Source organism: Austrofundulus limnaeus, unplaced genomic scaffold (genome assembly GCF_001266775.1).
Source record: "Austrofundulus limnaeus strain Quisiro unplaced genomic scaffold, Austrofundulus_limnaeus-1.0 Scaffold797, whole genome shotgun sequence".
In the NCBI taxonomy this organism is placed as follows: Eukaryota; Metazoa; Chordata; class Actinopteri; order Cyprinodontiformes; family Rivulidae; genus Austrofundulus; species Austrofundulus limnaeus.
This window is the reverse complement of record NW_013953199.1, coordinates 108,261-130,847: the sequence shown is the minus strand read 5'-3', so window position 1 is coordinate 130,847 and position 22,587 is coordinate 108,261. Positions and strand designations below refer to the sequence as shown.

Here is a 22,587-nt window from a genome sequence, read left to right as displayed (position 1 = left end):
GGTAGAAATGACTCAGCCTGGAACTGAAAATATGGATGGAGGACAACAGAGCTGCTTCATGGAAGAACAACCTCAACTGCTGCGGCTCGGCCGCTGGATAGATATGGCTGGATGGTGCGGCCGCACGTTTAGCTATTTCACCGGCTGAGCCTGTGTGGGCGGTGTGGCCGCACCATCCAGCCATATTTGTGCATCCAGCGGCTGCACCGCCTACACGGACTCAGCCGGTGTAATAGTTAAACGTTCAATGCGAGTAGGAGCAGCCCGGCCCAACTTGAAACAGAAGATGAAAGGAGAGCGTTGTGTTTCTCAACRTCTTCAGGGCTCACAGATCATCAAACTAATTAGCAGAAATGTTTCACCATATGTGTAGAAATCTTTAATCTGCTTTTTCAACAAAAATTAAAATCAGTCCATACTGACTCACCAGAAAAAGGCACATTTCATCAAAACGGTTGTTCTTCAATGAAATGACATTGCAGTGAGTCTGATCACTCTGTGTGTGTACAACTTTCCTTATGTTGTAGGCCTATTGGCATTGAAGTGCTATAAAATGTGTTTTTTATTGTTATTAGCAGCTGAAAATTCATGGAGGTGAATGCCAGTCATAGAAGTGAAGAGGAAGGGATAGATGAACAGGGTGAGTGTAAGGATCTGTGTCTTGTGTGTGTGTGTGTGTGTGTGTGTGTGTGTGTGTGTGTGTGTGTGCTTTCTGTTGTCTTGTGCTTCCCTCTAGTGTTCCTGTCATGTCATGTCATCTTAGTCCTCAGATTATTCAGTCTCTTCCAGTCAGTTCTCTCACACCTGTTGTCACTCTTTAATCACCCAGCTGTTTCCAGCTGCCACTCATCCCTGTTTGTATAAATAGTGGTTTTAGCTCCACTTTGCTGGTTCATTGTATGGATTTACCCCATCTGTCTCGGTCCTCCCAGCGCTTCCCTATGTCAACTTTTTGTACGTTTTTGCTGCCTTCTCAGCGTTTTGTTTTATTTAATAGATCATTTTATTTTTGAGTTCTTTGMGTCTGCCTGCTCTTGAGTTCATTCACCTGCAAACCGTGACAGTGAGGAGGAGGATGAAGATGATTAGAGGAAGCAGGAAAGTGGAGCAAAAACCAGGTACATGTGCAGGACTGTGTTTATGATGGGTCTTTGTATTAAATTATATTAACCTCCTGAGATCTAAGGATTGTAGTCTACATCTAGTATTTTTGACATCTAAAACAGGCTGAAAATTTCACAATTTCCCTTCAACATGTATTTTTCTTTCTTCTGACTGAGCTACCTGTTACATGTTTGTGAATTGTTTAATTCGGCTTCGGCAGTTTCGACACAAACATMACACCGTCATTTAGCTGGTAGTGGTACTTTCGGTTTCAGCAACAGGATGTTTCAAAATAAGAGTCTGATTTAATACAGTCCGAACCATAGGTCCAAACAAAACCTTACAGATGGCATTAATACACACGAAACCGGTCTGCAGGAGGAAGAGTTGCTTAAATTCTGCTGACAGAATCAGAAAAGAGAGTTTGCTTTTTAAGATCCTGTTTCATCTTCTGTATTCAAGAATAAAAGTTTATGAATCATTGAATTTAATTTGTTGTAGTTAAAGCTGTCCGACTCACTTAATGCAGTAAACACAAAATGAGTAAAGTTATTTAATGGATTATAAACACAGATTAAAATAACTGTAGAAGACTAAAGAAGACAAATCAGTTTGAAATAATCTTGATTAAATTCTGCATGTCAGGATTTTTTGGTCTTGATGTCAGAAAATCCTTATCCTCCAAGGATTACAGAAACCCTCACCTGAGCCGTGACACAGCTGATGGCACCGTTGATTTATTTATTTACTAATAAAGGTTCTGACAGTTTGAATAAGTGCTTTTATTCTTGTAAGAAGGAGCATTTATTAAATACACCAACAGCACAAACTGACGATGTTCAGTTCTTACATACAAACAATAATAATAATGTTAAGGATGAGAGGAAATGCAGCTTGAGAACAGGATCTAACAAGAAGCCATTTTGAAGTTGTGTAATAAAACTGACATGTTAATAAAACCAGCTCAGAGTAAAGTCTGGCAGCAGGAACAAAAGAAAGGCCTCCCCTGTGGTCGTTAATCATTTGTGCTGTTGAAATGTTGAAACTAATCTGAGCAGAAGTGACACTGATTTGTGTTCGAGTCAAAGGGGATGTTACTAAAAGGGACAAAGTTCAAAACTGGACAGGAGCAAACTTTAGTTGTTCAGACAAATTAAAACAATGTTTTAACATGTTTACAGCTCTCATGGATTTATGAGTCCAGTTTATTCGGAGCTCTGTTGTTGTTGGGTCTGAATATGTGGAGGAATCCAGCTGAGCCAGTTTGATGTGGAGAAATGAGTCATCGTGTTGTGATTTTCCTGAGCCACAATCTGTGCAGAGAACAAACCTGCAGTGAAATTTCATGGTATAATAGAAAAACTAGACATAACTAAAGTGTTGTGTAAAAAAAAAAACTTAAAAATGTCTGTTTTACTTTGTTCCACTGTGGGGGGTTTGTTTRAATTTTATTTTGATGGGTTTGCAGATTTTTTTTCCCCCTGTCTGCAGAGAAGAGGAAGTCCAACAGGAGAGTCTGAAACTCAGAGAAATGAAAGTCAGAAGAGCTGCTGACATCTGAACAAACGGAGCAGAAAAACAAAGCAGGCAGAGAGGACACCCTGAAGAACTTCTGCTGAGATCCTGATCAGGGCGATGATGAATCTGCTCCTCTTCATCTTCACAATAAAGGTCATCGTGACCTGCAGATCAGCTGATTGGCCAGCTACAACTTATACACCAGGTGAGAATTTAAAAGATATCTTCAAGGTCAAGTTTAAAGTAAAAGTTCTTGCTCCCAGAAAGCTTCATGTCCAAAACCAGCTAAAATCTTCTTACTCAGCTTTGAGTTAAGATAATAATTTAAAAACCCGAATTATTAATGTGAATGTTCACATATTTCAAATTAGACCTTTAACATTACCCACATGCACAGAAAAAGACGTGACGTCACATTGAGTTCACTGTTTGTTTATACAGTTAGCTAAACATGGATGCTACTTTTAGCATTCTGAAGTTGTTTTTCAATCACAGCCACTAAAAGCTAAAGTGTGCAGAACAATGGTTAAAAGCTCAAATTAGCAAAACAGTAGCTTAAAGCTGAAATGATCAGAACAGTAGCCAAAAGCTAAAATGTGCAAGATAATGGTTAAAAGATCAAATGATCAAAATAATACACTGCTCAAAAWATTAAAGGAACACTTAAACAAYGCACGCTAAGTCCAAGTAGATCAAACTTTTGTGAAGCACATTCAACTCTGTACAGAACAAAGTACTCAATGCGAATATTTCATTGATTAAGATCAGGAGTTCGCGTGCGTTGTTTTAAGTGTTCCCTTTTATCAAAGGAAAAAAAATTGTATAGGTCCTCTGGACGGGTTCTTCCAGAGGACCTATACAATTTTTTTTCCTTTGATTTTTTTACCTGGATTACTGAGATGCATCAAGACATGTTCCCTTTTATGTTTTTTTGAGCAGTAGTGTTCCCTTTTTGTTTTTTTGAGCAGTAGTGTTCCCTTTATTTTTTTGAGCAGTAGTGTTCCCTTTTATTTTTTTTGAGCAGTGTACATTAAAGCTGAAATAATCAAAACAATGATTAAAACTCAAATTAGCAAAACATTAGCTTAAAGCTGATAATGAAGCTATTATGTTGAAGATAGTTATTTTCAAGCATTTAAAAAAATGAAATTAAGAAAAACTAAAAGACACAGCTGAAATTTTGTGAATGAGCCAAACTTATAGACGCTTGAATGGCTGAAATAACTGAATGTGTGCTGAAGTCATTCGAACCTAAAAAGCAGAAAGARAAAACTAAATGGGAAATAAATAAAATATTTCAGCTTTTACAAAAATGACAAGATTAGAAACTTGCCAACAAACTTTTATCAGACGAACTAAATGACGATCCAACATTAAGACCTGTCCAGGTGGACTGGATCTTTGTTGTCCAACGATTATGTATAAATATGTCTTTATGTCATTATGACAGTTTTTTGTTTTGGGCCTCAGGTGGACAAAATTTAAAAGGGAAAATGTTCACTTTGACTCGCTATGAAGGAGGATTGGTTCTCTACTCCCCCCATCAGCCCCCTCCAGGGATGAGTACAGCACAATCAAAAACTCAAACAAGGTCAACCACTGAAGACCCAACAAGATCAACCACTGAAGACCCAACAAGATCAACCACTGAAGACCCAACAAGATCTACCACTGAAGACCCAACAAGATCAACCACTGAAGACCCAACAAGGTCAACCACTGAAGACCCAACAAGGTCAACCACTGAAGACCCAACAAGGTCAACCTCAACCTCTGAAGACCCAACAAGATCAACCACTGAAGACCCAACAAGGTCAACCTCAGATTTCAACACCACCAAATACACCACCACCACCCCACACACCACCACCAGACACACCACCACCAGACACACCACCACCACCCCATTCACCACCTATCCATGGACCACAGCTTCTCCCACCAGAGGTAAGAACCTTCACAAATCATGATTGAATCGAGTCTCTTTGGTTTGTTTTATTGGAACAGGAAGTCTTTGTTTATACGTCAGTTACTCTAACCCTCCTGCTGCCATTGGGTCAAAACGGCCCACTTTGACCCATGGGCAGCAGGAGGGCTAACGGTTTAGGAAAAAAAATAAAACGATCGATCATCTTTTCCCTCCCTGCAGGTGTGACCGTGTGTTTACGGTACGTCACTGACTCACAGAGTGYCTCCATCTTCACCCTCAGTCCGTACAGCACCCCCATGAGTCTGAGTACCGATGGACTCGGCACATATATGCTGTCCTTCAACAGATACAGCAGCCTGTACATGCCGACCCGCATCTTCTGGTCTAACAATAAAAAGAAGATCTGGACCAGCGTCTGCGTCACTGTGGACAGCAGGAAGGCTGTGACCCAGGTGTTCAGTGACTCCATGATGAGCACCAGGAAACTGATCCCTTACAGGGTGAGAAGAACCGTGGACTTTTATAACACAGATATTTAACTATGTACAGTTAAAAATGCAGCTGAAGGGCCGGAGCTGAGCTGTTAAAATAAGCTATCCAAAGGATGCACGAAACTAGYTAAAAGTGGCAAAAAGATATCTAAAAGATGTAAAAAAAATGTAACTAAAAGTAGCTAAAGGCTAGCTGGAAGTTGAAAGGAACTTTTGCTATTTGAGCCATCAGCTAGCCTTTTGCTCTTTTAGCTTTTAGCTAGTATCTTGCATCCTTTTGGTTAGAATGTAGCTTACTTAGAGCTCAGCTTCAGCCTCCTCAGCTCTATTTTCAGAGAAAAGTGTGTTGTACTTGTTAAAAATGAATCTGCTTCATCTTGATGTTTTCAGGAGAAGTGATGCCTTTAAATCTAACGTGTGTGTGTGTGTGTGTGTGTGTGTGTGTGTGTGTGTGTGTGTGTGTTCAGTATTCGTGGTCAGGTGAGCCCACAGTTGATTTCACACAATTTGAAGGCCAGGTGACAGACGTCCAGGTGTGGGATTATCCTCTCTGCTTCAGGGAAGTCTTTTACTTCCTGACTTCTGGTGTCTACGGGTAAGACTGTTTGTGTGTGTGTGTGTACTTGTTTTTGTTACAGAGTGAGGACATATGATTTTAACCTACAAAGGGATGACATTTTCTCGGTTCTCACTTTTTTTGCAGGTTTACTGCACTTTACTAGTTAGGTTTAGAGGTATGATGTGAATTTAGTTCTGGTTCATGTTAGAGTTAGGAATAGACAGACTATGTCTGGGTTAGACATAAATGTAGTTAAAAAATGAACAGAAGTCGAAACAATGTCCTCAGTTTGATGCAAATACAAAAGTGTGTGTGTGTGTGTTTGCTTTTGTTGCAATGTAGAAAAGTGTCGTTCAAAAATGGCATTTCTGAATAATGTAGCAGGACCCACTTGGACTCTTCTCGTTTCTGACTCCAGTCAGTTTCACAGTAGTCAGGCCTCAGCGGAAGGCCTTGAGCTCGTATCAAGGAAAACACTACAATCTCTCTCAGCAGCCCAGCTGTCCCAAGCTGATCTAACAGACTGCAAAACTAAACTTCCAAAAACACTTCTTTGTCCCCTCCATAATAATTAATTGACCTTATAATGTATTTCTCTTCCTGGTTCCACCTTGGAGGTGGTACCTTTTACGTCAGATGTAGAATGTAACCAACTTTTGTTGTTACAGACAGAACACATCGATAACACACACCAGCTCTTTGTTTTAAACCTTATGGCTGCAATGATCAGAAAGTATAAAAACAATACTGCATCTAACATTTAGTTAATCATTTAATTTCCTTCAACAGAGGGAGGACATGCACTCACCGGCCAGGTTCACCTTGCTATTACTGGGTTGGACCCTCTTTTGCCTTCAGAACTGCCTTAATCCTTAGTGGCATAGATTCAACAAGATACTGGAACTTTTACCAAATTTCCCTCTGGGATCAATAAAGTATTTTTGAATTGAATTGAAACATTCCCCAGAGAGTCTGGTCCATATTAACATGATAGCATCACACAGTTGCTGCAGATTTGTCGGCTGCACATGATGTGAATCTTATGTTCCACCACATCCCAAAGGTGATCTATTGGACTGAGATCTGGTGACTGTGGAGCCATTCCAGTACAGTGAACTCATTATTGTCTTCAAGAAACCAGTCTGAGATGATTCATTCACTCTTTATGACATGGAGCATTATCCTGTTGGAAGATGGTACACTGTGGTCATAAGGGGATGGGCATGGTCCGAAGATGGTACACTGTGGTCATAAAGGAATGGACATGGTCCGAAGATGGTACACTGTGGTCATAAAGGAATGGACATGGTCCGAAGATGGTACACTGTGGTCATAAAGGAATGGACATGGTCAGAAGATGGGTACACTGTGGTCATAAAGGGATGGACATGGTCAGCAACAATACTCAGGTAGGCTGTGGTGTTGACACGATGCTCAATTGGTACTAATGGGCCCAAAGTGTGCCAGGAAAATATCCCTCACACCATTGCACCACCACCACCAGTCTGAACCGTTGATACAAGACAGGATGGATCCAAGCTTTCATGTTGTTGATGCCAAATTCTGACCCTACCATCCGAATGTCGCAGCAGAAATCGAGACTCATCAGACCAGGCAATGTTTTTCAATCTTTTATTGTCCAGTTTTGGTGAGTCTGTGTGAATTGTAGCCTCAGTTTCCTGTTCTTAGCTGGCAGGAGTGGTACCTGGTGGTCTTCTACTGCTGTAGCCCATCCGCCTCATGGTTTGATGTGTTGTGTGTTCAGAGATGCTCTTCTGCAGACCTCTGTTGTAAAGAGTGGTTATTTGAGTTGCTGTTCTATCAGCTCAAACCAGTCTGGCCATTATCCTCTGACCTCTGGCATCAACAAGACACTTACACTCACAGAACTTCTGCTCACTGAATATTTTCTCTTTTTCGGACCATTCTCAGTAAACCCTAGAGATGGTTGTGSGTGAAAATCCCAGTAGATCAGCAGTTTGTGAAATACTCCGACCAGCCTGTCTGCCACCAACAACCATGCCATGTTCAAAGTTCCTTAAATCACATTTCTTCCTCTTTCTGATGCTCAGTTTGAAGTGCAGCAGATCATCTTGAACATGTCTACATGCCTAAATTCATTGAGTTGCTGCCATGTGATTGGCTGATTCCACAGTTGGACAAGTGTACCTAATACAGTGGCCGGTGAGCGTACATGTCTAACCTATTAAAATGAGGACATTTTTGGGAACTGAGGACATTTTCCTGATTCTCACTTTTTTGCTGCTCTACTAGTTAGATTTAGAGGTATGTTGTTAGTTATGGAAAATGTTTGGGTTAAGAATAAATGCAGTTACATATATGAATGGAAGTCAATACAAAGTCCTTAGTTTAATGCAAAAACAAGTATGTGTGTGTTTAGTCGATGAGAATCATACCTCTTTCACTCACATCTTAAGCAAAATTTTTTCTCACCTCGTGTACTTTTTTGTCATTTAAAGTAATATTATTGAATTTAAAAGCATGTGTTTGTGTTCTCAGACCGTACCGAGGCTCGGTGCTGAGCTGGTCCGACATCACGTACTCTGTCACAGGGAAGACCCTGATGGAGGACAGCTACGATCAGCTGGTGAACCTGCCGGACCTTAGAGGGGAGCGAAAACCTCCCCTGAAGTGGGAGAAGAATCATCCCAACAAGGTTTTTAACATGRAGAGSAGCAAGAAACACAAGAGATGGTTCTGAGAAGAGATTATAAAAAAATATAATCTGTGGAGATATTCAAACAATGACAATCTGTCAAACTTTACATCTTACTAAGATTAAAACAGATTAAAGGAGCTGTTCTGTTTATTTTTGAGTTTTCTGCTTCACAGAAACTTCAGCCTCACTAACATTTTGAAATCCATCCCAGTTTATCTAAACATCATTTTTATGAAGATAAACAGACTTTTATTATGTAATCTACTCACTTCTTCCATGTTCTTTTTAATAAAATTAATCAAATTATTTCCGTGTCTGTGCTCAATAAACCAACAGCWGGAGTCACTTCTTGTTAATTCTGTTTAGTCAGACATGTTTCAATAACAAAATATGGTACATTCTCATACAGTTTGTGGGCTTTTCATTCAACGTATTTCTGTACAAAAACTCTGAATGAGGAACAGCTCAGAATAAAAACTCTTACAAATATAAAAACTTCCAGATGTCATTTGAACGGTTTTTGTTTTTATGCATAAATCTGATAAAACATACATTAAAACGTTAATTGAACTTAAAAAAAGAACATGTGCAGATAAGTTTTATTGCTCTGCAGGATTCCTATGACTGTTTCAGAGGATTTTAGTTTTCAGCTCAACTGAAGAAAAATAAATCTACATTTTACCACATAAAAACCTTGTGCTGAAACGTGCCGCTGCGCCCCCTTTTCAGAGGTTTTATTTTTGTGTCGTTTTGGACRCGTGCTCGTTCGACGCAGGAGCCAGAACCTTCTGTTTGAGTCTGAAGTAGCTTCGAAGGAGTCGCTTTATTACTTATATACAGCAGAAAAACTAAATCAGCTTCTACTGGGAGCAGCCTGATGTTTCACCAGATACAAACAAATTAACTCAAATTATCCAAACAGAAATAAATAAATTCATCAACGCTATTTTAATTTGAAAAACAGATCTGTAGTTTTGAAATTTCCTTTATTTTAGTTTTTCTTTTTGAATGCTACGTCTGATAAACATTTTCTACTGATGTTCAGCTGAAATAAAACATGAAATATATTTATCCTGAACCAGTGGTGGGCACCAGCCCACTAAAGCGCAAATCCGCTAATTGCAGACCTAAATATTTCATTTGCGCTGTAGTGGTCCGTCTTACTAATTTTWTATAATTCATAAGCGTATTTAAATTTTGCTTTCTAAAATCAAAATGCAGTACCGCTAATAACTAATTATCTACCAGTCATCATTATCTTGAACAGCAGAAGGTATGGCTTTCAACGAATCGCAACACATGTGATCTGTCCAACAGCACCCCTCCCAGATAAACACACTTATTGTGAAGGTATACATCCTGCTGACTGTTACTTTCAGTCAGGGTTCTCATTTCCCACAATGCTGTGTGTCTGCTTACGTAGCAGGAAGGCAATAGCAAAAACAGTTAACGTTTGTAATCCATACTAAAATTTTGCATGTATTGATTTATTTTACTTCACAATTGAAGCTCCTTTTTAAAAAAAAAAAAAAAGTTTAAACGCTGGAGCTCAATACTTGACGTAATTGGTCGAAGCAACGGGGTTAGAGACTCAGAAATGATTTAAAGATGTTATGCTGATGAAGACTGAAATCTAGTGGTCAACTGGARCAACTACATAGAAAACTTTAAAATCCAAGCTTTTATTTTGAAGGGAAGATGGTTTCCTGTACTCTGTGCGTTCCTTTCCCGTCACAAATCAAATCTATCATGTTCCCAGAATGCATCGCTTCAGTTTTCCAATGAACAGTTTTAAAATTACTTAGATGCTTCTTTAATGAAAAATCTACAACAAACAAAAGAAAAAGACAAACTAGCAATCCTCAACAACTTTTTAATTTTTACACCAGGAGCTAAAGGTCTGTTTCAGGAACTCACATCCTCAGCAATCAGCGGTTGTAGGAATAAGCTTTAAAAGATACACTGCTAGTTGGCAGTATTGTGTATATATTGTATATGAATTGTTGCCAGCTAGTAAGTGTCAAATTGAACTTGTGCTTTAAAATTAGCTTCCGCTAGTTTTTCTATGGCATAAGTGGTTTTGAGGTTGCGGACCTAAATATTTACATAAGTGCTTTAGAAATTGCGGAGCTAATTTTTGGATTAGCGCTGCCCACCACTGTCCTGAACTATAACAGACGAAGTTTAAGAGTGTTTTTGTATTTGTTCACTTTCCCATTTAAAATTCTGAAATGCGGGTCTGTAATCAACGTAAACAAAGGCTGAATTTGCTGAAAACGACGTAGAAGCTGGAGTCACGATTGAGCCGAAGGAAGGAACAGATCCAGGTGGGTCCTCTTTGATGAAAACTGACATCGTAACAAAGTCACTTCTTCATGTTTTCACCTGAGGTTCGTCTGTTTTTACTCTCATTACAGAAAACGCTTCATTATTTACGTCACCTGCAATGTCCACAAGGTCAGTTCTACATAATTCAACATGTGAAACTCATAAACCAGAAAATAAACATGAGCAGAGCAGCTAGTGTTTTTACCCTTTATAAATCTTGTTTCAGTTTATAGTCAAAGCACAAACGGTTTTCCCCCTAAAATGAGTTAAATTAATTTTACATTTCATTTTTTGTTTGTTTTTCAGTCAAAATGTTTCAGACAGGAGGAAATAACTGTTGCAAAAATAACTTTACAAAAATAAAATATTTCAGAATTCAGTGAAATAAAAAACTGAATTCTTAAAAAAATCCAAGTGTAACACATGATGAATTAATAACTGATTATATATCCAGAATTTTTTAATTTTATCTTATTGCTTCCTAAATAATTTCATAAACCAGGATCTCCACTTTCCTGTTTTGCTTTAAAATCTCTTAAAAATGATAAAAACGGGCCTCGAGTTTCACCTCTGAACCATCAGAAGAGCTGTTTAAACACTTTATGCTTAAATTCATCCTTTAGATTAAAAAAAATTGAACTTGATTAAACTTTCAGGACAAAGCAGAATTGTTCCTCAGCCAACATTCACAGAAACAAGAGTTTTATCACTTATTACTGAGCTGCTGGTGGTTAATGTTTATAAATGTGACTATAATGCACTGCTTGGTTCTGCTCCGGTCAGTTTGTTTGCATAAACTGTGTGTGTGTGTGTGTGTGTGTGTGTGTGTGTGTGTGTGTGTGTGTGTGTGTTGGGCACACTGGTCCTGGGAACAATGAAGTGCACTTATTTTAAAAAACCTGTCCTTAAAACGAATGAAAACTCTGCGTCAGAGAGCAGCAGCCGGTTTAAATAAGAATCTAAAGGTGTTAAAAAGTAAAAATCGTTGAGGGTCAAAGGTCACCGGGGGTCAGTTTCTAGTTTTGTTTTTTTGCTCACAGGTCACCTCCAGCGTCTGACGGGCTCTGAGTGTCGTTACAGCATGATGTGTTAAACACACCCGGCGCTCCTTTTTGTTTTGTTTTAAAGAGGTGGGCTGACAGGTCCGGTCCGGCCCATCGCAGCTKTGTCGCTTCAGGACCACGGAGACGTCGGGGTTCGATCAGACCCTGCCGCTRCAGTAAAAACCTCAAACTGACGCAGTTCCTCCAGCAACCAGAAGGAGGACTGCCTCAGGTTGGCGTAGTGGGTGTGTGTTTGTGTGTGTGTGGCTGGGGGGGGGTTAAAGGTCACGGCGTGGGGGGCTTATGGAGGATTCCCTGCAGGTCCTCCGGTAAGGCCAGGATGACGGCCTCGATGTGGGCTCTCAGTTTGGTCAGGGTGCCTGGACGGACCGGGAGCTGCTCCCTCTCTGCCTGAGTCTGCAGTGACAGGAGGGAACGTTTGTGTTATCTATGCAACACAACACAAACACATCAACAAAACAATACAATAACAACACAATATAATAACAATACAACAACAACACAATACAATAACACAACACAATAACAACACAAAATAATAATACATAATAACAACACAACACAAAATATTAACAATACACAGTAACAACACAACACAATAACAACACAACACGGTAACAACAACAACACAACACAGGAGAGTGTGTCCCCACCAGTTTGTCTTTCAGCTTCAGGACCAGATCCACAGCCTCCACCTCCGTGTGCTTCTGGATCCTCTGCTGAAGATCCTGCACACATCAAACGAGGCGTCACTTTCACAGTTTTCTGATTTCACTTCAAAAACTCGGATCAACATGTGTGACGCTGCATTCAAGGCCAGCGAAAAGCTGGGAAATCTGAGCTTTACCAGATTTACTGGCTTATTAACAGATGTCTATAAAGTACTTCAAAAAATAACTTAGTAAAAGAAAAGCTACCTTAACAGAAGCTTAAGTACTGTAACAAAGTAAATGTACTTATAATAATAAATAATAAAACACAAACACTGACATTATTACAGAGTTCCTACAGCTTAAAAYAAGTTTAATTTAAGACTTTTTAATTCCACTTAAACTTATATTTAAGACCAATTCCGAGACAGAGGATAGTCAAATCTCGGATTTAGGAGGAGCAGTGTGGTTTTGGTCCTGGTTGTGGTGCAGTGGACCAGCTCTACACCCTCAGAAGGGTTCTGGAGGGTGCATGGGAGTTCAACCAACCAGTCTACATTTGTTTTGTGGACTTCGATTGTGTCCCGTGGGGACTCCTGTGGTGGGTACTCCAGGAGTATGGGGTACCAGGCCCRTTGACACGGGCTGTTAGATCCCTGTACAACTGATGCCAGAGCTTGGTCCACATTGCCGGTAGTAAGTCAGACTCATTTCCATTGAGGGTTGGACTCCACCAAGGTTGACCTTTGTCACCGATTCTGATCATAACTTTTATGGACAGAATTTCAAGGCGCAGCCGAGGTGTTGAGGGGATGTTTTGGTGACCTTAGGATCACATCTCTGATTTTTGTGGATGATGTGGTCCTATTGGCTTCATCAGATCCTGATCTCCAGCTCTCACTGGAGCGGTTCACAGCCGAGTGTGAAGCAGCCGGGGTGAGGATCAGTGCCTCCAAATCTGAGACCATGGTCTTGAGCCGGAAACCGGTAGCGTGCCTTCTCCGGGTTAGGAAAGAGGTCCTGCCTCAAGTGGAGGAGTTTAAGTATATCGGGGTCTTGTTCAGGAATGAGGGAAGAATGGAGCGGGAGATCAACAGGCGGATTGGTGCCGCGTCTGCAGTGATGCGGGTGTTGTACCGGTCTGTCGTGGTGAAGCGGGAGCAGAGCCAGAAGGCAAAGCTCTCAGTTTACCGGTCGGTCTATGTTCCTACCCTCATCTATGGTCACAAGCTTTAGGTAGTGACTGAAAGAACGAGATCGCAGATACAAGCGGCTGAAATGAGTTTCCTTCACAGGGTGTCTGGGCTCTCCCTTAGGGTGAGAAGCTCAGTCATCCGGGAGGGACTCAGAGTAGAGCCGCTGCTCCTCCACGTCCAGAGGAGCCAGTTGAGGTGGCTCGGGCATCTGGTTAGGATGCCTCCTGGACTCCTCCCTGGTGAGGTGTTCTGGACACGTCCCACTGGGAGGAGACCCAGGGGAAGACCCAGGACATGCTGGAGGGACTATGTTTCTCAGGTGGCCTGGGAACGCCTTGGGATTCCCCTGGCTGAGCTGGCCCAAGTGGTTGGAGAGAGGGAAGTCTGGGTCTCTCTGCTTAGGCTGCTGCCCCCGAGACCTGACCSCAAAGAAGAGGAAGAAAACGGACGGACCAATTCCACAATAAACACAAATGTAATAAAAAGGCATCAACCATATATAATTTTTCATCTCTCAGTCCACAAAATTAACTTTTTTGTTAATGTATTTATCTTTTGGACTGTAGGCTACACTTGAAGTAAACCACTCTAAACAATTAGAAAAAATACTGGAAAATATATTTATTGGTAGTTTTTGAAGAGGAACACGTAAATACGTTTCCATTAGCTTCTGTAGAGCAATAATATAATCATTTAACCTTAAAATAACTTTATATTGTTTTGTTTGGACATTTTAAGTAAACTCATGTTTGAATCTTGTTGTTTGATACATTTTGAGAACCTCCTTATTGAAGCTAAAATACTATTATCTGTCCAACTGTGTTATCTTTAGTGTTTTTTTATTGATTTAAGTAAAGAATTTGAAACAAAACAGCATCTTTGTGACGAGCTGCTGGAAACAAAGAGCTTAAATAACTAAAATAGTTTTCCTGCCGAGCCGTTTGTTACGTATCGACACAATAATGTGTTGAGTTTAGGAGTAAATAAAATAAAATAACGAAAATGCTTGTTAAAGTTTCTTATTTTATTTCCAAGTGGAAGTTTAATTAAAAAGGTGTGTCTGATCCTCCTYCTCCTCACCTCCTCACACAGAGCCTCCAGGTGCAGAGCCTCCAGTTTCTGAGTCATCTCTCTTCTCCTGCTGCGGAACCAGCCGTCGAAGTTGGGAGACTTCAGAAAGTGCCTGAAACCCGAACAGGAAAAGCATCGTTCCATTTTGTTTATTTTATTTTTTAACATTTCGTCCCTTTGAGCTTAAAAACACAGACGCTTGTGGGACCTGTAGAGTCCGATCCAGTCTCCTTTCAGTCTGGACGTGAGCTGAGGCCCCGCCTTCTCCAACGTCTTCATGAAGTCCTGCTGGTTGAAGGCTCGGATCTGAGGAGGACTCTTCCAGGGGCTGATGGACTTCTGCAGCGGCATGAGACTGGCAACGTATCGCTCCTGCACAGAACGCGAAAACAACTCCTTTTATTTCTGTGGCTGAAAGAAAACCAGTTTAAGTTTTACTCGATGGGAACAAGGAGGTGTTACCAGAGGAATGATGAAGCTCTGAGTCAGCTCTAAGAAGTAACGTCGAAGAATTGCATTCTGGGCCGCTGAGGGTCTCTTCTGCTGAACCCCCTGAAAATAAAAAGCATGAAACACAAGGAGCCGTGAATAAAAATAAATAAATAAATAAATCCAAGGGAACGGTTAAATCAAAGCCTGAGTCTGCACAGGTACCTTCTGGAGCTGCTTGATGATTTCTTCATCTTTGTTAAGATATGGCTTATAAGCAGTGTACACACCTGTAATAAACACGTAAACATGTTGCGTACAAAAACCATACAGATAAATAAACACCAAGTAAGTATTTACCGGGTTTAGAGTCCAGAGTTTTCAGGTTTTTCAGTTTCTTGACTTTCGTCTGCTTGGTCATCTCTCCTGAGGGAAGCAAATAGTGATAATAATGCTTCCTTGTGATAATTCCTATGGCTCTTTTTTTGTAAAATAAAAATAGGATTAGTAATTGTTTTACATGCATTTCCCCAGACTTCTATACAATAAATCCAATGTGAAACAATTATTGCATTACATAGTATAAATAGTGCTTTATCATTAAATAACTCCTTGACTTTATACAACACTGCAATATATTTTGCCATTTTTGTTCTTAAGTAATTTGTATGAGGTTTCCATGTCAGTTTTCTGTCAAATTTGCTTTATAAACTGACATGGTGGCAGAAACAAAGCTCCRTCATAAACAGTGTTGATAAAATGTCCTGATGCATCTCAGTAATCCAGGTAAAAAATCAAAAGGAAAAAAAATTGAATAGGTCCTCTGGACGGGTTCTTCTTTAATGAAACGTTTCGTCTCTCCTCCAAGAGACTTCTTCAGTCTGAGAGTTTCAGGCAAAATTCAGGCCTGAATTTTGCCTGAAACTCTCAGACTGAAGAAGTCTCTTGGAAGAGAGACGAAACGTTTCATTAAAGAAGAACCCGTCCAGAGGACCTATTCAATTTTTTTTCCTTTTGAGTGTTGATAAAACTGAACCTGGGCGGACCAAGTCGTTTACCTGCTTGCTTCATGTCTCCGATGCGGATGATGTGCGGCCAGTGCTGCAGGGTTTTAGCGAAGAAGGGATTGGTCACTCCCAGAACGACCGACGGCCTGCAGGTTACAGACAACAGACAGGGTGTAGATGCAGAGTCCAGACAGAAACCATGAATGTAAAGAGGTGTTTTCCTCACGGAGCCTGCGTTCTGGTTGTGTACTCCTTAAACTCGCTGTCGTGGATGGTGAAGTACGGCCTGAAGTCGCTGCAGTACCGCAGCGGAGAGATGCAGCTGCAAGAAGACAGGACAGGAAATTAACTTTGACCTTGAATAAAATAAACAAAAACAGGAAACTTAAAACACCTGCTTCACGGGTTGTTCGGAATCACCTGACCAACGCCAGCACGGTTTCAGACGACTCTGCGGGCGACGGCGCCATGACGACAAGCGCCTCCCCCAACAACACCAGCTCCCAGAGCATCTGGATGTGGAAGAAGACCGGGTAGAAACACCTGGACGGAGGGAATTTCATAGATTTGTCCAAACGTGGAAGACTTTTATACGCATGTTGATAAAAGCAATTGTTGTGTAAACGCTGAGTCAGCACACTGTTTTCCTGTTTTTTTATATTTTGCAATCTAATGACTTCTTCAGACTTGGTGCTATTTGAACTGTCAAAACTTTCTGCTCATTCAGGAGACGGCTGCTGCGACTTGTTTTTTTTTTTTGTCATTTTTATTCTTTTAAAAACTTTATAATAAATATTTTCTCCCTAGAAAAACAGAGGTGCACACACACACAGATATTGTACATGTGTTACACATTAAAGTTGTACATGTTGCATGTGACAGCTGTTTGAAACCTTTAGCTTCTTGCTAGCTTTTTGCAACATTTAGCTTCTAACTAGATTTTTGAAACCTTTAGCTTCTAACTAGCCTTTTGAAAACTTTAGCTTCCCACTAGCTTTTGGAAACCTTTAGCTTCTAACTAGCCTTTTGAAACCTTTAGCTTTTAACTAGCCTTTTGAAACCTTTAGCTTCTAATTAGCTTTTTCCAACCTTTATATTCTAACTAGCCTTTTGAAAACTTGAGCTTCTTACTAGCTTTTAGCAACATTTAGCTTCTAACTAGATTTTTGCAACCTTTAGCTTCTAACTAGATTTTTGCAACCTTTAGCTTCTAACTAGCTGTTTGAAACCTTTAGCTTCTAACTAGCTGTTTGAAACCTTTAGCTTCTAACTAGCTTTTTTGCAACATTTAGCTTCTAACTAGCTGTTTGAAACCTTTAGTTTCTAACTAGCTGTTTGAAACCTTTAGCTTCTAACTAGCTGTTTGAAACCTTTAGCTTCTAACTAGCTTTTTGCAACATTTAGCTTCTAACTAGCCTTTTGAAAACTTTAGCTTCTAATTAGCTTTTTCCAACCTTTAACTTCTAATTAGTCTTTTGAAAACTTTAGCTTCTTAATAGCTTTTGGAAACTTTTARCTTCTAACTAGCTTTTTGACAGTTTTAGCTAAGCTTTTGCTGCTTCTAGCCTTTATCTATCACTTTGTTACTTTTAGCTTCTCATCATCCTTTTAACACTTTTAGATAGGTTGATGCTATGTTTAGGTTTTAGCTGTGGTCCACCTTCTTCATTCAGCACTAAGCTTGTATTTAAGCAGGAATGAGAGCTTTTTTTTGGCTTGTTTAAAGTTTGTTTTAAGGCAGGTCAGTCTTATTTCACTTCTATCTTCTACGTTTTGCAGGTCTGGACTCATAAGAACCTGCAGCAGTACCAGAACTGAACAGCAGATGGAGACAAAAAAACAAAAAGCTTCAAGTCTCACCTGAAAAGGTCGACTTCATGGATGGTTGGGAGAACGATGGACACTGAACTGTCGCTCTGAAAAGCAGAAACACAACCTTATTCTTTAGATATAARTAAATGAATACACTAAATATAACAATAAATCCTCCTGCTGTTGATGCACCTGAGCAGACTGGACCAGCTGGGAGGTTCCTGGTTTGTCGTAGCTGGTCGGGATCCGAACCTGCGGAACAATAAAAACATAAACAAAAACAAAACACTGACCTAATTTCTGTTAGTTTACAGTTCTGACGGCAGTACACAGATAGTACTATAGTAAGTATAGTTTTACTGAGTACCTTGATGACGACACCCATTATGGGCAGAGTGAGGATTCGACCAGGATGAGGCGTGGGCCAGCGGTCCATGTCGTTACAAGCTGTCAGATAAACACAGATCAGTGTTTTTATTCATTAACACACAATGTATCAGTCAAACGTCGACGTTGGGAAGTTTTTTATTATATATATTACAGACGAGAAGCTCCCAGCTGTGCTCAGCTATTGTTTTATCTTCAATTTCATCATTTTGAGCGGCAAAAAGACTCAAACTGAAGCAAAGATTTGATCGTAGCCTCGTCTTCCTGGGACTTTCTGAATATCTAGACACAACTATATCCGTATTTTTTAACATCTCAGCAGCGACACAGATGTACTTTATGAATGATGTGACCCAACTGACCGGCTTCCAGGCAGGGTTCCTGTTTCTCAAAGTATTCTGGAGCCATGATCTTCAGCAGCGAGTGGAAAAACGTCACGTAGGGCAGCTTACTGATCAGAACCAGAGACTGGAGCAAAAATACAGAGAAAACGAGGGAGGAATTTAGTTTTTAAAGAAATAAAAGTGCCCGTTCAGCATCAAATATGAAATATTTAGTGYCAATGATAAAAAAAAAGAAAAAAATACCCTGATCCATCTAAGGAATAATTAAAAACCCAGAAAGACAAAATAAAAACCACAAATAAAACAATAAATTGAGAGAAATTTGGCTTTTTTTTTCTTGRCAAACCTAAAAAAATACAAACGCACAAACTGTTATATAAGAGGAAAAAAAGTAAATACCAAACTACTTAAATACTTTCTCCACATTTATCAGCTGTTTTTATGAAGTTTCCACTCTGTAATTATTTCCAGACACATTCTGTTCTTGTGTTTTTAATTCAAACTGTTCAGATAAAATAACTTACCCTGCAGACTTTAATAGATTTCATTTAAAACAGTAAAGCTGAGCCAGAAAACATTCAAACCAACAGAAACGAGTGAAATAAAGGTGATAAAACTGACCTTCTGGAAGTATCCTCTCTTCAGGGATTTGTCTCGCACCTGTCTGAAGTACACGTAGCCGTAGTAATGGCCTTGTTCCCGCTGCAACACAAACGTACAGTTTTCATTACTGCAGCTGTTTTTTTATTTTTATTTTTAAACGCTGCCCACTGTCACGCGTCCAAACCTTCAGACACGGCGGCGCGTCGCGATCGGTGGTCTCCAGGAAACAGCCCAGCGACGACTTTCTGTTGGAGCCCTGACGAAAGCGGAAGCAGAACTGCGTGTCGCCGAGGCAACCTGCAAACATCACAGAGACGACTCGGGTTCAATGAGCCGACAAACAAAGCTGTCAGCGTGTTTTATTACTGAACAGCCTTTTTTTAACAAACAGGAAGAGGAAAAAGAAAAAAAAACATTCTGGATGAGTCATGAACTGGTGTTTAACCTCGCTGTGATCTCTGAACGTCCTCTGGCAGACGGAGTGAGAGTGAGGAGACGGAGGTAAAGACAGCTGGAACGTAAACACAAACCTCACTGGGGCAGACTTCAAGGTTTTCCGCTCCGTAACACACAAACACACACTTCCTGAGGGGCAGAAGTGTCTGACGTCACGCCGCCGGGTCTGACCAGTATCTCTGCTTTTCAGTCTGAGTGTGGCAAACTCTCACATTTAATGACTAAATATCACTAAAAGGGACTATAACTCAAACTATTTTATAACTACTGAGCTAAATATTCACATGGTAGTTAGGGGTGCACGATAGTTATCAGCCCGATATCAGGAAATTATGACGTCATACTTATCGGTCCGATATCATAACAAACAGAACCGATAATATTATATGTATGTGTTTGCCAGCGCGGCGGTGAGTGCGCGCCTTTATTTTTATCCTTTTTGGTCAAGCCTCTTCCCACCCGAGCAACGTTCAAGTAGCGTCAGAAAAATAATTAGAATACTCCTTGCTGAAAAACAATCAGTTATTTTAAGAATTATTAATATTATTTTACTAATTAACCCTGTATGTTACACACAAACTTTATAATTATAAACATAAAAAGTTAGGAACAACTACTCCCAATTTGAGAACATGTAAAGTCTGTTACCTCCTGAACGCAGCACTGAGTCTGTTCTGCTAAAATGCTAACAACAACAAGCTAGTGTTCAAGAATTCATCAGGACTTATGTAAATCATTGCTGAGGCTTTGGACAAATCCAAACAAATTGCCAGAGAGGACGCAGACCTCAAGCAATTTAATGATGGAAATGATGACAAGCGACCGTTCACCCTCGCTAAAAGACCGAAGCTTTTATCTCCTTAGCCACTTAGCCATGCCGAGCTGCTGCTAACTTTGTGTGTCTTCCTGTGGTGCTGTCGTAATGCATTCACACTCTCAGCACTGTTTCAGGTAGAAAAATGTTTTAAATCATTTATGAATAATAATAAAAACAAATGTAATTTGAATCTAACTTGTGTCAGTGCATTATCTGTTTTCTCTATAGTTTAAATCTCAGATCAGTGTTGAAGGTCTTTTTATAAATGTGCCTTTTTTAAAAAGATGGACATTTGAGAAATTTTGTTTGATATACTTTAAGAAATGTTTGCTTGCTAAGAGTTTATTGCAAATAATATAATTTAGTGTCTTTTTTTGGGTCTTGTTTATGTCATGATCTTACCCATTTTTGACTAGTCTTATCTCCTGGCACGTTATCGGTTATTATCGGTTATCGGCCATTAGAAAGAGAAAGTTATCGGTATCGGTTCTTAAAATAAGTTATTGTGCATCCCTAATGGTAGTAGCTAAGAGAAAGGGTTTAATGAGCTTTAGATGATAGAAATAAAATAAAAATGTAGAGCAGTTGTTTAATGCATGTCATTTATCTTAGTTTAACTCTTTAATTTTCATTTTATTTGCCTTCTTGTTTCGGTCTGAACAGCTTCAGCCCCAAACGTGACGGTTTCAGTTTAAGACCCTCGAGCTGAAAGGTAAATCCAACAAATCAAGCATCACTTTTCATTCCTAAACTGTGAAAGTGGAGTTCAGGCGAGCGACGTCGGCTCCCGTCGAGATGTGAGACTAAATTACAGCCGACGCCGCGGGAGAAAGAGAGCTGCAGTTCCGCAGCTGAAGGTCTCTGGTTTTGACGCTCGCCTACAGTAAATTTTATATATATAGAAGCGCTGAAAGCMTTTTGTCCTAATCCTGTCTTCACACTGATGGCAGCAAGTTCCTCATCCTCCCCGCCTGCTGACTCACAGTTAACTAAAATACACACCTGAAGGGAAACTAACACTCCTGACTCACACCTGACCCCACAGCAGTGTTGGCACGTGTGTACGATTAAACCAACCCCATGGTTTTTTTTGTAATTTTTTAAAAGAATAAAGTACTTTCAAAAGTATTTTCGGAGACTTTAAGGAGGCTGAGTGGTCACACGTTAAAAACAGAAGGCTAAAAATAAACGCTATCGCTCCTCGCACAGAAAGAACCAATCAGAGTCTGACCTCACCCTAAAGCTGAACACGTCACGGTCAAATAATCAAGGCTGGTTCTGTTTGTTCTGCTGCGTAAAATAAGAGCTGAAAATGGTGGGAAACTCACCTGAGTTGGAGTCAGGAAAGGAAAGGTAGCAGATGCTTGTTTTCTGAAAGAAAACAACAACAGAAGCGTTTATTTAACATCTCAGTCCAGGCTGATTTACACCGACAGAGACTTTCCMCTCATCRGGTCACAGAGGCAACAGGTCCAGGAGAGAAAAACCTGACGACATTCTCCAGCTCCACCTGAGGGGTCCCGTGGTGGTCCCAGGTCAGAGAGGATACATAAAATCACTCCTGCAAGTTCTGAATCAAGATCATTTTGTCCGCTTGTTTCCAGAATCCTGTTCTTTCCAGGTCGATCCAAACCTCCTGACCACAGGTGAGGGTTGGGATAAAGACGAGCCACTAAAAGGATTACTTTCACCTCAGCTCTTTCTTTAACCCGGCCGACCAAAGCAACGGCCTCAAGAACGAAGAAGAGGCTCGTGAAGAAGACACTTGAACTCCACTCACTCCAGATTCCACCTGCTTCCAGAGGAGAACCATGAATCACCCCAGAGAACTGCCCCCGTACACAGTCATGGGCTGAAGATGCCAACAGAACCAGATCATCTGCAGAAAGCAGAGGCGAGAGCCCGAGGTTCCAAAACCAGACCCTCGTCCCGGAACCCATCCACAAACAACCCCCATGGAGAACGCCAAAATGAAACAGAATAATCTGCAAAATGTTGTTTCTGCGGTTTGGACCATGAAAACACACAATGGGCCTCATGTAAGAACATGTTCGTATTCTTATCCTAAATTTCTCTTACTTTTGTTCGTACAAAGGGTTCGTACGAACATGTCACGTCAGATTCAACAAACTCTTCTATCT

At 40.3% G+C, this 22,587-nt stretch overlaps 2 protein-coding genes across 4 annotated transcripts in view; one reads left to right on the top strand and one right to left on the bottom strand.

Annotated features, from left to right (window-relative positions):
- The first annotated feature begins 200 nt into the window (after nt 1-200).
- Nucleotides 201-8,588, top strand: LOC106532590 (mucin-3A). Of its 3 annotated transcripts, none has more exons than XM_014028695.1 (6): nt 201-1,118; nt 2,596-2,827; nt 4,093-4,569; nt 4,772-5,052; nt 5,511-5,638; nt 8,123-8,588. In XM_014028695.1, exons 2-6 carry the CDS (start codon nt 2,740-2,742, stop codon nt 8,322-8,324), a joined length of 1,176 nt encoding a protein of 391 aa, XP_013884149.1. In that variant the 5' UTR covers nt 201-1,118; nt 2,596-2,739; the 3' UTR covers nt 8,325-8,588. The 3 variants fall into 3 exon arrangements, with proteins under 3 accessions (XP_013884149.1, XP_013884148.1, XP_013884150.1); XM_014028694.1 differs by having other exon boundaries at nt 2,573-2,827; XM_014028696.1 differs by lacking the exon at nt 201-1,118 and adding an exon at nt 1,126-2,452 and having other exon boundaries at nt 2,573-2,827.
- A 2,018-nt stretch (nt 8,589-10,606) lies between these two features.
- dennd6a (DENN/MADD domain containing 6A) overlaps nt 10,607-22,587 on the bottom strand; it is a gene marked incomplete in the record, with an annotated part of 14,185 nt that continues 2,204 nt past the window's right edge. Inside the window, 17 exon segments of the mRNA XM_014028693.1 lie at nt 10,607-12,070; nt 12,328-12,402; nt 14,601-14,703; nt 14,800-14,963; nt 15,054-15,143; nt 15,246-15,310; nt 15,381-15,446; nt 16,079-16,173; nt 16,254-16,349; nt 16,448-16,570; nt 17,888-17,943; nt 18,032-18,091; nt 18,207-18,286; nt 18,589-18,694; nt 19,192-19,272; nt 19,358-19,470; nt 21,775-21,817. Of these exon segments, the coding sequence (XP_013884147.1) occupies nt 11,939-12,070; nt 12,328-12,402; nt 14,601-14,703; nt 14,800-14,963; nt 15,054-15,143; nt 15,246-15,310; nt 15,381-15,446; nt 16,079-16,173; nt 16,254-16,349; nt 16,448-16,570; nt 17,888-17,943; nt 18,032-18,091; nt 18,207-18,286; nt 18,589-18,694; nt 19,192-19,272; nt 19,358-19,470; nt 21,775-21,817 (1,548 nt within the window).